At 41.0% G+C, this 15,945-nt stretch overlaps 1 protein-coding gene and 1 long non-coding RNA gene across 6 annotated transcripts; one reads left to right on the forward strand and one right to left on the reverse strand.

The window, feature by feature from the left end:
- Positions 1 to 1,422: 1,422 nt before the first annotated feature.
- LOC135548154 (uncharacterized) lies at positions 1,423 to 7,643 on the reverse strand. 2 transcript variants are annotated; one of them, XR_010456783.1, is made up of 3 exons: positions 7,573 to 7,643; positions 7,363 to 7,453; positions 1,423 to 3,747 (listed from the first exon to the last, which is right to left on the reverse strand). It is a non-coding gene; the product is annotated as an uncharacterized LOC135548154 (long non-coding RNA). The 2 variants fall into 2 exon arrangements; XR_010456782.1 differs by having other exon boundaries at positions 1,423 to 7,453.
- Positions 7,037 to 15,307, forward strand: anxa3b (annexin A3b). Of its 4 annotated transcripts, none has more exons than XM_064977465.1 (14): positions 7,037 to 7,105; positions 8,051 to 8,087; positions 8,697 to 8,744; positions 8,842 to 8,929; positions 9,227 to 9,321; positions 9,480 to 9,593; positions 9,705 to 9,795; positions 10,215 to 10,294; positions 10,443 to 10,499; positions 10,744 to 10,837; positions 10,929 to 11,024; positions 11,113 to 11,171; positions 12,588 to 12,710; positions 14,877 to 15,307. In XM_064977465.1, the coding sequence occupies exons 2-14, from the start codon at positions 8,073 to 8,075 to the stop codon at positions 14,934 to 14,936; spliced, it is 1,020 nt and encodes a 339-aa protein (XP_064833537.1). In that variant the 5' UTR covers positions 7,037 to 7,105; positions 8,051 to 8,072; the 3' UTR covers positions 14,937 to 15,307. The 4 variants fall into 4 exon arrangements, with proteins under 4 accessions (XP_064833537.1, XP_064833536.1, XP_064833539.1 ...); XM_064977464.1 differs by having other exon boundaries at positions 7,079 to 7,105; positions 8,034 to 8,087; XM_064977467.1 differs by lacking the exon at positions 7,037 to 7,105 and adding an exon at positions 7,148 to 7,170.
- The last annotated feature ends 638 nt before the right edge of the window (positions 15,308 to 15,945 follow it).

A 15,945-nucleotide genomic window follows, 5' to 3' on the forward strand; every position in this document is an offset into this window, starting at 1 on the left:
TGGAGAGAGTTTGCTGCACTGAAAGTAAAGGGGCTGAATAATTTTGCACGCCCAATTTTTCAGTTTTTGATTTGTTAAAAAAGTTTGAAATATCCAATAAATGTCATTCCACTTCATGATTGTGTCCCACTTGTTGTTGATTCTTCACAAAAAAATACAGTTTTATATCTTTATGTTTGAAGCCTGAAATGTGGCAAAAGGTCGCAAAGTTCAAGAGGGCCGAATACTTTCGCAAGGCACTGTACCTGTAGTTTATTAAGGCATGGTTGGTTTCCATAGTAACCATGAGTCCACATCCTCTCAGCATCATTGTAAATGTGTTTACAAGGAGATGAGAGGGCACCACCTTGTGACAGCACATAAACTAACTATCTGGTTGCCACAAACACCCAGAGGGGGATACAATATGTGTTCCCATGTATCTTGTTCCAAAAACACCATTCTGTTTTGTAATCATTGAGTCCAGTAAGATATATATATATATATATATATATATATATATATATATATATGCTGCTATAACTCCTGTGGTTACGCTATTGTTATTTAAGTTAAGGAATTAGTGTTATCTGCCCGTCTGTGACTGAATAGGCCCAGTGGAGTCTTTATGCTACTTGGGGAGCTCAGCTCTGTGCTCCTTCAGTTGTATTGAGAGGTTTCTCTCTCTTTAATGGAACACTCTCACAGTGTTCTAGAATCATCAGTGATGAAAGTCTTTGTTCTGTTCTGACTCACAGAGAACCCCTCCCTCAACCTCATTATCTCCAGACCCAATCTCTCTGAGTGTGCTGCTACAGTCAAGATTAGAATATAGACAAATGGTGCCGTTAAAAAAAGCAAGCAAACAAAAACGCAGAGCACTTCATGAGAGGAAAATACCATCTTGAGTGAATAAATTCTACTAAACGCGTGTTGGAGCTAGAAGACGTACAAGGTGAAAACTTCTGAGAAGGATTTTGAGAAGACAACTCATTCTCAATATCCTCTTCAATGGTTACAGCCCTCCTTACGCCAGAGATGGTCTGTCTATAATGTAATAGGACTCATGCCATCCGTTGAGTTCTCAAATGACCAATCTGAAGTTAAGATAGAGTTTGTCATAAGAGTCAGGGAGGACTAGAAATAATTGTAATTCTTCATTTAGCCTAGTAAAAATGCATTAATTGAAGCCCACCCCCAAAAAATGTTTTGTGGAGATGTTGACTAACTGAGTGTAAACTATACAAAGAAAGAAAGTCACACATTCCAATTATGCTCCCAAATGGGCATGACAACCAACGTTTCGGCACACAGTACCTTCTTCAGGGTTTCTTGGTAAACGCTTGAACCAGGTTATGAAGCAAAACTGTGCAAGTAGTGCAGCCAATGAACACAGCGAGGGGCATGTCATAGTAATTAAGGTAATGAGGGATGAAAAAGTGGAACTGTAAAACTTTTATTTTACTGCGTGTGTCAAGATGTTGAATACACAAGGCAGTTATTTACATAATGTCAACATGATTAGATTTAATACAATACATCACGTTAATATAATCTTATGTCAACATGATTAGATTTAATACAATACATCACGTTAATATAATCTTATGTCAACATGATTAGATTTAATACAATACATCACGTTAATATCATCTTATGATTATTATTGTTTACATTTCATTTACTTGATTTACTATTTTTTTCATTTAAGTAGGCAAGTCAGTTAAGAACAAATGACTATTTACAATGACAACCTACCCAGGCCAAACCCAGATGACCCTGGGCCAACAGTGTGCTGCCCTATGGGACACAGCCTGCATGTAATATCTTCTCGTGGTTCAAACAATAATGCATGATGAACATCATCAACATGGGAAACATGATATGCAGTATCAGCTAATAAACTGTAGGCAAAACATGTACATTGTGTTGAAATGTTCATAGAAAGGGCCTGAGATCAAAGTCAATATTCAAACCACTAGGGGTCAGTGTTTTTAGGTGTGAGATCCAGTTGGCTTCGTTCCAGCAGTGATGTCTCAATGTTACCTCTTCTCCTTGGTAGGGTAACATGCTCCATACCTGTGTATATGAGGGAGGAAATAGGATGGTTGGCCTCAATAAAGTAGGCTGCTACTGGGTAGTCAGTGTTCTTACACCTGACGGAGCTGTGGTGTTCAGCAATTGGTTGTTTTTTGTCTTTTCGTTTGCCTTCGCCGCATCATTTAGCCAACAGAGGGAGACAGAGACTGATAGTCTCACATAGAAGTAACTACTAATCTGTAGCCTACCTTTGCTGCACTAATATTCCATGTGGCATGGGTGACAGGTTTTCTATAGTGTGTTTCTATATTTAATCTGGGTTGAACAGATAAGCAGATAGTATTTACACTGAGTATATCAAACATGAGCAACACCTTCCTAATATTGAGTTGCACGCACCTTACATATTTTTTTTACCTGTCTCCTCCCCTACACTGATTGAAGTGGATTTGCCATCAAAAAGGGATCATAGCTTTCACCTGGATTCACCTGGTCAGTCTATGTCATGTAGTTAAAGTGTTGGAAACACAGTGGATGTACACATGAATATGAACTAAATGGTGTGAGGCCGTACTGACAGAATAATGTGCGTTCTGTTTGCACTAAGATAATGGCATCATTTAAACACTCACCTGCTTCTAGGCAGCCAACTAGGTCCTCTTTACAGAATACTTAAGTCTCCCATGTAAACACAGACACATGCATGAACACACACACACAGACTTATTCTATCATCCTCCTTTTGGTCACTAGGGTCTGCACAATGTCTGTCCATTTGGAAGGTCAAGGGAGCCTCTTTCTGTCTCCACCTCCCTCTCTTTCCCTCCCGCGCCACAACAAGTGGGACCATGGACGGTAACCTGTTGTCCTTCATGCTGTTTGGGGTGGTGGTGTGGATGGTGTTGGCTGTCTACCTGTGTGGTACTGCTATGCTCCCTGTGCTGGAAGAACCAGGGAGAGGAAACTGACACGGAGAGTTCAGGGGTTACATCTGCTGAGATCACAGAGATCCTGTGAGAACATGACAGAAAAGGGGAAGAATACTCTGTCCTCATTCCAGAGGTTAAGTGCCTTGCTCAAGGGCACAATGGTAGGAGATGCAATTAGGATGCTCACTTCCCATAATCTTTTCATGAGAGACTTGGGATTTGAACCGGCGACCCTCCAGTTTTCTGTCTCTCTTTGCTTTTGCCCCAAGCAACCTTATCACTGGTAAGTAGAATTTATTTTCTTACAATAAGATGAAACCTTATTTAGTACCTCTTATTTAAGCGATAAGGCCTGGAGGTGTGTGGTGTATGGCCAGTATACCATGTCTAAGGGCTGTTCTTATGCACCGTGCAACATGGAGCGCTTGGATACAACACTTAGCCGTGGTGTATTGGCCATATACTACAAACCCCCAAGATGCCTTATTGATATTATAAACTGGTTTCCAATGTAATTAGAACAGTAGTCAAGCCATTGGTGTCATACCTGTGGTATACGGTCTGATATAGCACAGCCTTTACTTTAGTTCATATAAGAAAATCATTAGGCCCCAATCTATGGATTTCCCCCACAAAAGGGCTTTATTACGGACAGAAATACTCCTCAGTTTCATCAGCTGTCCGGGTGGCTGGTCTCAGACGATCCCGCAGATGAAGAAGCCAGATGTGGAGGTCCTGGGCTGGCTTGGTTACACATGGTCTGCGGTTGTGAGGCCAGTTGGACGTACTTCCAAATTCTCTAAAACGAAGTTGGAGGCGGTTTATGGCATATAAATTAACAGTAAATCCTCTGGCAACAGCTCTGGTGGACATTCCTGCAGCTCCCTTAAAACTTGAGACATCTGTGGCATTGTGTTGTGTGACAAAACTGGACATTTTAGAGTGGCCTTTTATTGTCCCCAGCACAAGGTGCACCTATGTAATGATCATGCTGTTTAATCAGCTTCTTGATATGCCACACCGATCAGGTGGATGGATTATCTTGGCAAAGGAGAAATGCTCACTAACGGGGATGTAAACAAATTTGTGCAAAACATTTATGAGAAATAAGCTTTTGTGTCTGTGGAACATTTCTGGGATATTTTATTTCAGCTCATTAAATATGGGACCAACACTTTACATGTTGTTTATATTTTTGTTCAGTATAATATATATTTTTGCAACCTTCCGGTTACTAGTCCAACGCTCTAACCACTAGGCTACCCTGCCGACTAAGATCATAACATGGTGACAGAAGTGCTTCAACCTCGTCAAATATAAATCGGCAGAGATTATTTCACAGAAAATAATGTTCCTTGAGTTTTGTCGGAGTTTAGAGTGATGAAAAGTAGCTAACAGCTGTCTCATGTCTCTTCATTGAGCAGAGCAGCTCAAACGGAGCTGTTAATATGGATACTCACGAACTCATAGCCGCCATGAGCAGAGCGCATAGAGAACGAATTGTGTGCAGAGAGCGAGTGACAGACAGAGCGGAGCAGCTAATGGATTTACTAACAGGGCCTTCAATTTGGCAGAAGCAATCGGGCATTGGTAGGGTATGGCCTGAATGTTGTGGGCATGGGTTGGGCTCTGGCTTAAAATTCATGCCTGTGCAGGCCTCTACCTATATGCGAGTTATATGCGAGTAAAGTAAATTTGTGAAAAACTGAAAGTATGCATATTATAAATGTTTTTTCCTATACAAACTTTATATGTCTGAACTTAAAATCAAATGGTCTTTGCAAATATGACTTGGTCATTGTGGTATAATGTTTATATATTGCCAATTTGCTGCATTTATTTAATCAAATCAAAGTGTATTTGTCACGTGCGCCGAATACAACAGGTATAGACCTTACAGTGAAATGCTTACTTACAGGCTAACAGCACCAGAGGCTAACATGGATGGGATAACAGCACCAGAGGCTAACATGGATGGGATAACAGCACCAGGGGCTAACATGGATGGGATAACAGCACCAGAGGCTAACATGGATGGGATAACAGCACCAGAGGCTAACAGCACCAGAGGCTAACATGGATGGGATATCAGCACCAGAGGCTAACATGGAAGGGATAACAGCACCAGTGGCTAACAGCACCAGAGGCTAACATGGATGGAATAACAGGACCAGAGGCTAGCAGCACCAGAGGCTAACATGGATGGGATAACAGCACCAGAGGCTAACAGCCCCAGAGGCTAACATGGATGGGATAACAGCACCAGTGGCTAACAGCACCAGAGGCTAACATGGATGGAATAACAGGACCAGAGGCTAGCAGCACCAGAGGCTAACATGGATGGGATAACAGCACCAGAGGCTAACAGCACCAGAGGCTAACATGGATGGGATAACAGCACCAGAGGCTAACAGCACCAGAGGCTAACATGGATGGGATAACAGCACCAGAGGCTAACATGGATGGAATAACAGGACCAGAGGCTATCAGCACCAGAGGCTAACATGGATGGGATAACAGCACCAGAGGCTAACATGGATGGGATAACAGCCCTAGTGTCCAACAGCAAATGGTTACAAAGACATAATGGCTTAGAAGCCAAATGGCTGATTGGCTGAAAGCCGTGGTATACCAGACCGTACACCATGGGTATGACAAAACATTTATTTTACTGTTCTAATTCTGTTGGTAACCATTTTATAATAGCAATAAGGCACCTCAGGGGTTTGTGATATATGGCCAATATACCACAGCTAAGGACTGTATCCAGGCACTCTGTGTTGCGTCGTGCTTAAGAACAGCCCTTAGCCATGGTATATTGGCCATGTACCACAGCCCCTCGGGCCTTATTGCTTAATTATACATTATATATTAAAACCAACTGATGCAACTTTCAATTGAACAATGAGAACAGTGAGTCATTTGCTACTTTGAGTACAGATGAATGTTCAGTCAGTTCAAGGTTGGATTGTCACAAGTTGAGGCTTGTGAGTAATTAAGCAGGTTACTCATGATATGATTGTAAGCAAAGACGTGTGAGGATATGACATCTTGGTCATCTGGGTCGCCCCCTCACCTCCTTCCTTTCATAGTATGATAACATGCCTCAAGTGAACACTAGGTATTGCCGAGATACATTCTGAATGTTTGTAATAGAGTCTGAAATGTGCAGGTTATTGGTGTAGGGCCACTGGGTGCTATGAGATTGATATAGCTCCCCCTGTCCTCATACCATACACAATTGTATTATGGCTCAACTCACAATTGTAATCAAGGGACTGTTATGTGTAATTACTATGTGTGGTGTCATCCTCACAGCTTTTATTTATCTGCAAATACAGAAATTAGGTTTAGGGGTGTTGGCCTGAAGTTGCAAATTACAAATTGTAAGTGGACTTTAAACGTTGGGTGTGGCTATCTATGTAAACAATTTGAAATAGTTTCTCAGTCATGATAAACATAGCAGTAAGACATGTATAAAAAAAAATACATCTATTTCCCACACCTTGTTTACGTATCTAAAAGGTTTCACATTGACTATTGTTTCTGCATCCATTTATTTTAATTTCAATGATTAATTAGTAACTCAGTACTTGGACAGACACATCTGCGACTGTTCCCTCACAATGCAAATAGAACTTTGGACTCATTATTCCTACATGTGTATTATGTTAGATTCCTTAAAAGGGAGTCTCTATGGAGTATCTCTACAATACTGCATGCTTATGTTTCTCAAATCATGTCCATTCAAATGCAGTCATTATATTGGATAAACAGTGGCTACATGACTGTGAGATTTTCACCAGGACACTTAAATATTTTGTCAATGAGAAACATAATAGTAACTCGTCATCGTCAGGTTGTGATCAGCTGATTCAATGTATATGGTTATGCAGTGCAACAATGTAATAATGTTGTCCAACAATGTATTTGCAACTCCAGTACCATAATGACAGATAATAAAAATGCACCAGGACCACCATAATTGATCCTATTAGTATGACTGTACCACAGATGTATTTGACTGTTCTATCCGTTTAAAAACGAGGAGGGATTTGGGAATATTACCGGTGGTGACTTCATTTCCCGTTGTGTCTATGGGCGTTGGCTTCTACACTCTAGTAAAAGGGTGTGGCCAGTTGACAACTATAGCTCAGGTAAGGCGAAACATTTTTTCTGATATTTAACAAATTATAACACGGAAAATGTAGGACTATCGAAGGTATGTCACGCTATTGTTCAAGTTTAGTGAAGTGCGTCAAGTAGTATACTGTGGTTCTTTTTCTCGACAATTATTTTCGCCAGATGTGATACAGTTTGTCAATCTCCGAAAAATATTTGTTGTATTTCAAATCGTTAACGTACGCAATTGATTAAGATTATTCTGATTAAATGCCTAAAGTAACACACCTACCATAGTTCTCGAAAACCCCTTCTCTCCTTAGGGTTTTCACTGGTTAATAACTTCGCCCACGGCTGGCTCCATGTGAACTATAATTCCGAAGCTGTTTTAACATTTAGAAATGTCAATCATCGCTTGCGAAACTGTTTTCGAAAAACATATGCCCCTTTTTGATATCAGCAAGAAATAATCTTTCAAATAAAAATGATACATTATACTTACTGTAGCAGGTTTTCACAGAGTCATAAACTGTGCCGCCAGTTGACGAACTACACTTCCTCCTCAGTGACGCGTCCACACAGGTGTTTGACGCATGTTGGATTGCAAATAGGTACAAGTTGTCAGCTCTGTTTTACATAAACAAGCGCTGTAACATGGAGACATGGCCATGTGGGAACACTAACCATTCCCCTATAAAGGTCTAGTAAGTTAACCTGTTTTTTATGATTTCTTGCTGATATTAAAGATGTGTTCTTTATGTTTCTAAAACCATACTGCAAGGGATGTGTTTGTGTATAGCAGGTATCGGTGCTCTTTACAAAAGCGTTAGTGTCTATGAATGGGCTAACCTACCAGTACGGTGGAATGGGAAACGTTGCACTGTCAATGAAGATGGATTTGGAATTGCTGTACAAATTAGGCCTATGCAGAGCATAATCAAATAAATATGAATTGTTACCCAGCTCCTTCCCCCCCTCAGGTGTAAAATATCCACTGCTGCAATGGCCAATGTTTGGGTAAGTTACCGGATATGTCACTCTCATTTCTGTAAATACTTTTTCCTACTAATTGTTTCAGATGAATGCTGGTTCTGTTTACACATCTCTAAGCCACTTCTGTCCATGGCCTGTGTTTGTTGACTTGTTTCCAAGTAACTTCACTCCTCCACAGTCTTGAGAGCAGACTCACATCTTTAAAAAAACAAATAATGAACCTCAAGACCCTTTCGAGTAGCTATGCGTTAATACTTCCAAAATGTAAATTCTTCAACCCTTACCATGCACCTATGTTTGTCCTCTGTTGCGTGCCATTCCTAGTTTGCTGAAATTCATATTTTTAATAAAACGTTAATCAAATATACCACAACCACACAAATTGTGCCAATTTAATCTTAACAAGGAAATAGTGGTTGGTTGTATTTGATTATTATTAAAGTTTGATTTTCAGCAAAGGCAGGCAATAAGAGGTTAAATCAAACGGACACGGCAAGAGTTTAAGAATGTACATTTTTGAAGTGTCGACACACAGCGAGTCGGAGGTTCATTGGGGGGAAAGAACTCAGTGGAGGATGACTGCTGGTCTTTGTCTATAATGATCCTCCGGTAATCTGTACATTTCCTTTTCAGGGTGACTTGGATCTCCTTTTGGATTCACCTTCCTCTTTGACAGTAACGGTAAGCCTACTAAGTTGTACTTGTATTTCAACTATGGGCTATGTACCTTAGTGTAACTAGTTTTTGCTGTTTCTTGATATGCGTTTCTGTTTCTAAGTCCACCGCCCGAGGAACCATTAAAGAGAAAGTGGGATTCAAAGCAGCAGAAGATGTAGTTGCTCTACGGAAGGCCATAGAGGGAATAGGTAGGAATGCCAACCCACCCACCATATTCTCTAAGCTCTTCACTGTACTCTACCACATACCAACCAAGAAATTTATTTGATGTCTCATGATAGGAATTTTCTCTCCATGTGATCCTGTGTAGCTCAGTTGGCACAGCATGGCGCCTGTGGGTTCAATTCCCACAGGGGACCAGTATTTTTTAAAGTATGAAAATGTACGCCCATACTACTGTAAGTCACTCTGGATGAGAGCGTCTGCTAAATGACTAAAATGTAACATTTCAGTTTTCGATAAACATTGTGTGTTGATGTTCTCAGGTACCACTGAGAAGACTCTAGTTGAAGTTCTAACCGGGAGGAGCAATGCCCAGCGTCAGCTCATCTGTAAAGCGTACCAGGAAGCTGCCAACAGGGTACAACTATCCCTCTACTACTCTAAATATTAGCAGCATGATAGTTTTTTAAATTAGAATTTATATAAAACATCTTGTCCAGATATCCCTGAATATTGCATGAGTCAATATCCATCCCTGTTGATAACCCATGGCCTTTGACACCCCCCCCCCCCCAGACATTAGTGGATGACCTGAAGGGGGACACCCATGGGGACTTTGAGGACTTGTTGGTTGCTCTGGTCACCCCTCCTGCTCTTTTCGACTGTCATGAGGTCATCAGAGCCATCAAGGTAAGGGACATTTATCTGTAATAGGTACCTATCTGGTACCAAACATTACTGTAAATGACCATTTATCATGTACTTTGTGCATACCTGCCTGTTACACACACACACACACAGGGTCCTGGGACAACTGAGGAGACTTTAACAGAGATATTTGCCTCAAGATCCAACAAGCAAATCAAGGCTCTATCTGATGCTTACTTAGCAGGTTAGTAGTCTCTAAACTATCTTGCTATGTACTACTAAGGGCTCCCGAGTGGTGCCTTAGACTGCTGCACCACATCTGTGCTAGAGGCATTACTACAGACCCTGGTTTGATTCCAGGCTGTATCACAACTGGCCGTGATAATCATTGTACCATCCAAACCACTGTGAAATTACATTTTCCATAACGAAAAATATTGTTGTATTAGCTGTTTTGAAGTTACACCGAAAGCAAAAGATGCAAAAACTAAATTTAAGAATGGGAAGCATAGAAATAGCGCACGTAAAACAGATTTACTCTTCTTAGAATGATAGATCTATAACCCACATTTTTGTGAATTTGGTCGGTCGCCTAAAAAGTTACATATGAATTGTCAGTCATCTGTTAGTTGGATACTAATAAGATATTGTATTTGACCACAGAAACTGGGCGATCGATGACTCACGACCTCAAGTCTGAGGTATCTGGGGACTATGCTACAACACTTCTCATCTTGGCTGAGGTAAAATAAGAACTTTGTCCCCAGGGGGAATTTGACTTGGACTTACAAGTAACAGTGGTATTTCTGTTACAGTTGTGTTTTAGCTGCTTGTGACCTGTAAATCTTAGATGACTTTTTTAATCTTTCGGTTCGGTGTCTGTCATTTAAGGGAAAGCGAGATGAGAGTACGAATGTGGACCCGGCTAAAGCTAAAGCGGACGCTAAGGTACATTAAGATATGATGCATTTTGCAACCATGCTCAGTATTTCACTGGTCTTGGTTTTAGCTTTAGGGAGTGACTCACTCAGACGTCCTGCCAAAGACTTGTTATCGTTAAGTGTGTACCTTAATATAATTAAATATATTGGTTTGTTCCTCTTCCATGTTCGCTCACTCAAGCCAGTGCATGATAGTGCCTAACAAGTACTGTACTACCTCTGTCTCTCTGTGTGTCCCTCCCCCTCTCTAGGCCCTGTACGAGGCAGGAGAGAAGAAGTGGGGGACTGATGAAAGCAAGTTCATTGACATCCTGTGTCACCGGAGTGTTCCTCAGCTGAGACAGAGTTAGTAACCTTGGTCTAGCAAAGCACTGACTGACTCAATACTGTAGTCTTCTATGATGATGACGTGTGATCCTCTCCCTCCCCTTTACAGCCCTAGTGGAGTATAAGGCCTTGAGCAACAGAACTCTACAGGAGAGCATTGAGAGGGAGATGTCAGGGACTCTAGAGGATCTACTGGTGGCTATTGGTACGAAGGACTATTCACAGGTCTTGTTGCCTATCACGCTCAAAGATGTCATGCACTGTTATCGCTAACAAACCCTTTGACTTTCCAGTGAAATGTGTGAAGAGTGTTCCTGCCTACCTGGCTGAGAGACTGTTCAAAAGCACAAAGGTGAAAAGAAGTATTCTTGTTTATGCATTTTACAAATTGCTTACGGTATACATTTTCTTTTTTAAGCCTCATGCACTATTTTCCACCCAACGGGATACAAGGTCATAGTGCACGGTAGAGGTCGACCGATTATTCGGAATGGCTGATTTAATTAGGGCCGATTTCAAGTTTTCGTTGCTATATTTATTTATTTATTTAACTAGGCAAGTCAGTTAGGAACACATTCTTATTGTCAATGACAGCCTAGGAACCGTGGGTTAACTGCCTTGTTTAGGGGCAGAACGACAGATTTTCACGGTGTCAGCTCAGGGGATCCAATCGTGCAACCTTACAGTTAACTAGTACAACGCAATAATGACCTGCATCTCTCTCGTTGCGCTCCACAAGGAGACTGTTACGCGAATGCAGTAAGCCAAGGTAAGTTGCTAGCTAGCATTAAATGTATCTTATAAAAAACAATCAATCATAATCACTAGTTAACGACACATGGTTGATATTACTAGATATTATCTAGCGTGTCCTGCGTTGCATATAATCTGACTGAGCATACAAGTATCTGACTGAGTGGTGGTAGGCAGAAGCAGGCGAGTGAACATTCGTCAGCTCTTCGTTGTGCGTCAAGCATTGCGCTGTTTATGACTTCAAGCCCATCAACTCCCGAGATGAGGCTCGTGTAACCGAAGTGAAATGGCTAGCTAGTTAGCGTGCGCTAATTGTCGTTTTGTTGCTGGTTCGAGCCCAGGGAGGAGAGGGACAGAAGCTATACTGTTACACTGGCAATACTAAAGTGCCTATAAGAACATCCAATAGTCAAAGGTTAATGAAATACAAATGGTATAGAGGGAAATAGTCCTATAATAACTACAACCTAAAACTTCTTACCTGGGAATATTGAAGACTCATGTTAAAAGGGACCCAGCTTTCATATGTTCTCATGTTCTGAGCAAGGAACTGAAACGTTTGCTTTCTTACATGGCACATACTGCACTTTTACTTTCTTCAACACTTTGTTTTTGCATTATTTAAACCAAATTGAACAAGTTTCATTATTTACTGGAGGCTAAATTGATTTTATTGATGTATTGTATTAAGTTAAAATAAGTGTCCATTCAGTATTGTTGTAATTGTCATTATTACAAATAAATAAAATCGGACGATTTAATCGGGATCGGCTTTTATGGTCCTCCAATTATCGATATCGGCGTTGAAAAATCCTAATCTTTCGACCTCTAGTGCACGGTGCCTAGCCTGCCTTTGCGCTGTCTTGACAACTCCTATTGTCATGCCAAACTGCACAAACAGATCTGGGACTGACATGTTTTCTTTTTGTTTCATTTCTTCTAATCCAGTGGGCTCCGGTGGTGAAGAATGTTAATCTGTGGGGTTTTGGGATTAATCCAGTGGTTGTGTGTTCAGGGCGTGGGGACCACCGAGTCCATTCTGACCAGGATAATGGTTGGCCGCTCTGAGATGGACATGCTGGACATCAGGGCAGAGTTTAAAAAGCTGTTTGGCTGTTCTCTCTACTCCACCATCAAGGTATTTGCTGATAATCTTGCTGACTGGTAACATACTTGTCCCATAGCTACATTTCATGGGGTAAATTTTCTATCTTTTACAGCTCGATTTGTTTTGACCAATTTAGTTACAGTGCATTCAAAGTATTCAGACCCCCTTGACTTTTTCCACATTTTGTTACAGCCTCATTTTGAAATGGAATAAATTGATTTCCCCCTCATCAATCTACACACGTCCCCATAATGACAAAGGGAAAAAACAGGTTACATAAGTATTCAGACCCTTTACTGAGTCCTTTGAAGCATGTTTGGTAGTGATTACAGCCTCATGTCTTCTTGGGTATGACTCTACAAGCTTGGCACACCTGTATTTGGAGAGTTCTTCTCTGCAGATCTTCTCGAGCTCTGTCAGGTTGGATGGGGAGTGTCACTGCATAGCTATTTTCAGGTCTCTCCAGCGATGTTCGATCGGGTGTAAGTCCGGGCTCTGGCTGGGCCACTGAAGGAAATTCAGTCTTGTCGTGAAGCCACTCCTGCATTGTCTTGGCTGTGTGCTTAGGATCGTTGTCCTGTTGGAAGGTGAACCTTCTCCCCAGTCTGAGGTCCTGAGTGCTCTGGAGCAGATTTTCATCAAGGATCTCACTCTATACTTTTCTCCGTTCAGCTTTCCCTTGATCCTGACTAGTCTCCCTGCCACTAAAAGACATCCCCACAGCATGATGTACATCTATCATTCCAGTGTTTAATTGCTAAATTGTAATTACTTTGCCACGACAGCCTATTTATTGCCTTACCTACCTAATCTTACCTCATTTGTGCACACTGTATATAGAGTTTTCTATTGTGTAATTGACTGCACGTTTGTTTATTCCATGTGTAACTCTGTTTGTGTCGCTTTGCTTTAATTTGGCCAGGTTGCAGTTGTAAATGAGAACTTGTTCTCAACTGGTCGATCTGGTTAAATAAAGGTGAAATACATTTTTAAAAATGCTGCCACCACCATGCTTCACCATAGGGATGGTGCCAGGTTTCCTCCAGACGTACCGCTTGACATTCAGGCCAAAGAGTTCAGTCCTGGTTTCATCAGACTCTAGTTTCTCATGGTCTGAGAGTCTTTAGGTGCCTTTTGGCAAACTCCAAGCTGGCTGTCATGTGCCTTTTACTGAGGAGTGGCATCCGTCTGGTCACTCTACCATAAAGGCCTGATTGGTGCTGTGCTGCAGAGATGGTTGTCCTTCTGGAAGGTTTTTCCCATCTCCACAGAGGAACTCTGTCGCTCTGTCGGAGTGCCCATCGGGTTATTGGTCACCTCCCTGAGCAAGGTCCTTCTCCCCCGATTGCTCAGTTTGGCCAGGCGGCCAGCTCTAGGACGAGTCTTGGTGGTTTCAAACTTCTTCCATTTAAGAATGATGGAGGCCACTGTGACCTTGGACCTTCAATGCTGCAGAATTTATTTTGATACTCTTTCCAAGATCTTTGCCTCAACAGAATCCTGTATTGGTTTTTGCTCAGACATGGACTGTCAACTGTGGGACCTTCTATAGACAGGTGTGTGTGTGTGTGTGTGTGTGTGTGTGTGCCTTTCCAAATCAGGTCCAATCAATTGAGTTTACCACTGGTGGACTCCAATTAAGTTGTAGAAAAATCTCAAGGATGATCGATGGAAACAGGATGAACCTGAGCTTAATTTTGAGTATGAATACTTATTTACATAATGTATTTCTGTCTTCGCTTTGTCATTATGGGGTATTGTGTGTGTGTGTGTGTGTGTGTGTGTATATTTAAGTGGAATATTTTATAAGGCTGTAACGTAACAATGTGGAAAAAGGCAAGGGGTCTAAATACTTTCTGAATGCAATGTATCTGCTGATTTTAATTTAATGGCTGCTGAAATAAACATGATTGGAATGTATTTATTTTCAACCCTACATCTTGTGATTTTATTATTTTGTCAGCCAATCTGATCTGCATGCGATTGCGAATCAGACCTTTTGTATTGTGATTTGGGGATATTTGGGGGGGTGGTTTTCTTTCTTGCCTGGTCAGTCGTAAGTGTCCAGTTACTATGGCAACGCTCTGAAGATTATCTGTGGAGGAAATGACGATTGACTAATAGGATCTGTGAAATTTATCATACTCTGTGTCATAGCCATGTAAAAATCCTCTCCATCCCTGTGTTCAATTGTAGTCTGAAACTGCTGGAAGTTATGGACAAGCTCTGCTGAAGCTGTGTGGGGAAGACGACTAAAGTTCTGTCTACTTGGCATTGAGGAGCCCCCACCGAAGGATCATAACAATGTGAAGGCTGCAGTGCACTGCACAGGTTCAATTTATTATAGACACATTCACTGTTACCCTGAGAAACATGGATATGTTTGTTTCAATGTTCACAAAGTTTGACATTGGGATGTGTAACCTGGAACGTGATCAGCCAGCCCAGACACACTCCAGGATTCCTCAGCCAGTCACCTATTTCTGTTTCATGTCTTTTCAACATTTACATTCCTGAATGCATCTCATTAAGGCAAACCTTTATTGGTATTATCCAAATTATTATAGATATCAGGAAGGTATTATCTGTTCTTGTATGAGAAGTGCTATTAAAAATGTTTACTAACAGTTGCTTGTCATGTGGTCTTTTGTCCAGTGGGTGGTGAGAAAGCATATCTGCAGAATATCATGTCGATCAGTGATTCAGTTTAGAAATGTTAAATTCAGTTTTCTTGTAAAGTGTTTTTTTTTACAAAGACTTGAATTGGATTCGCTAACAATAACTGACAATGCTTCTGAATCAGATGTGAAATTGAGATTTTCTTTTAATACAAAGCCCAGATGTCATCCTCAACAATGTTGACATGTAATGCGGTGATTAAGCAGGTAAAGCTGTTTAGCCTAATTCATGATTAGTGTTTTACTACATGGCATGAATATTTAATCTCTGTCTGCACCTGAGAATAAAGGCAATTTGTCAAGCGAGACAAAGTGTGATAAATCCTCCTGCTCTGCAATGTTTTGCCAACATTGTCATAAAGAAAGATAGTCTTGCCTGAGATAACGACTAAGCATGTCTAATCTGGAGATTTGTTGTCTGTTGGGAGTGTCTAACTCTAACCCTTTCTTACAAAATTCCAATTAGTAGCTGTAAGAAAAGAACAATGCCTGTATATTATAATCCCTCAATTTGCACTGGGAGGTCAGAGTTTACAACAGATTGTAGAATGGGATTAATTGAAAATATTGTTTTGACAACTATGCCT

Source organism: Oncorhynchus masou, chromosome 11 (assembly GCF_036934945.1).
Source record: "Oncorhynchus masou masou isolate Uvic2021 chromosome 11, UVic_Omas_1.1, whole genome shotgun sequence".
NCBI classification, from domain to species: Eukaryota; Metazoa; Chordata; class Actinopteri; order Salmoniformes; family Salmonidae; genus Oncorhynchus; species Oncorhynchus masou.

Bases quoted from the DNA above. Each gene is read 5' to 3' on its own strand.
- anxa3b (XM_064977465.1), top strand. The intron at 8,930-9,226 runs GTAGGAATGCCA...TGATGTTCTCAG, and splicing joins GAAGGCCATAGAGGGAATAG to GTACCACTGAGAAGACTCTA. The intron at 11,172-12,587 runs GTGAAAAGAAGT...TTGTGTGTTCAG, and splicing joins GACTGTTCAAAAGCACAAAG to GGCGTGGGGACCACCGAGTC.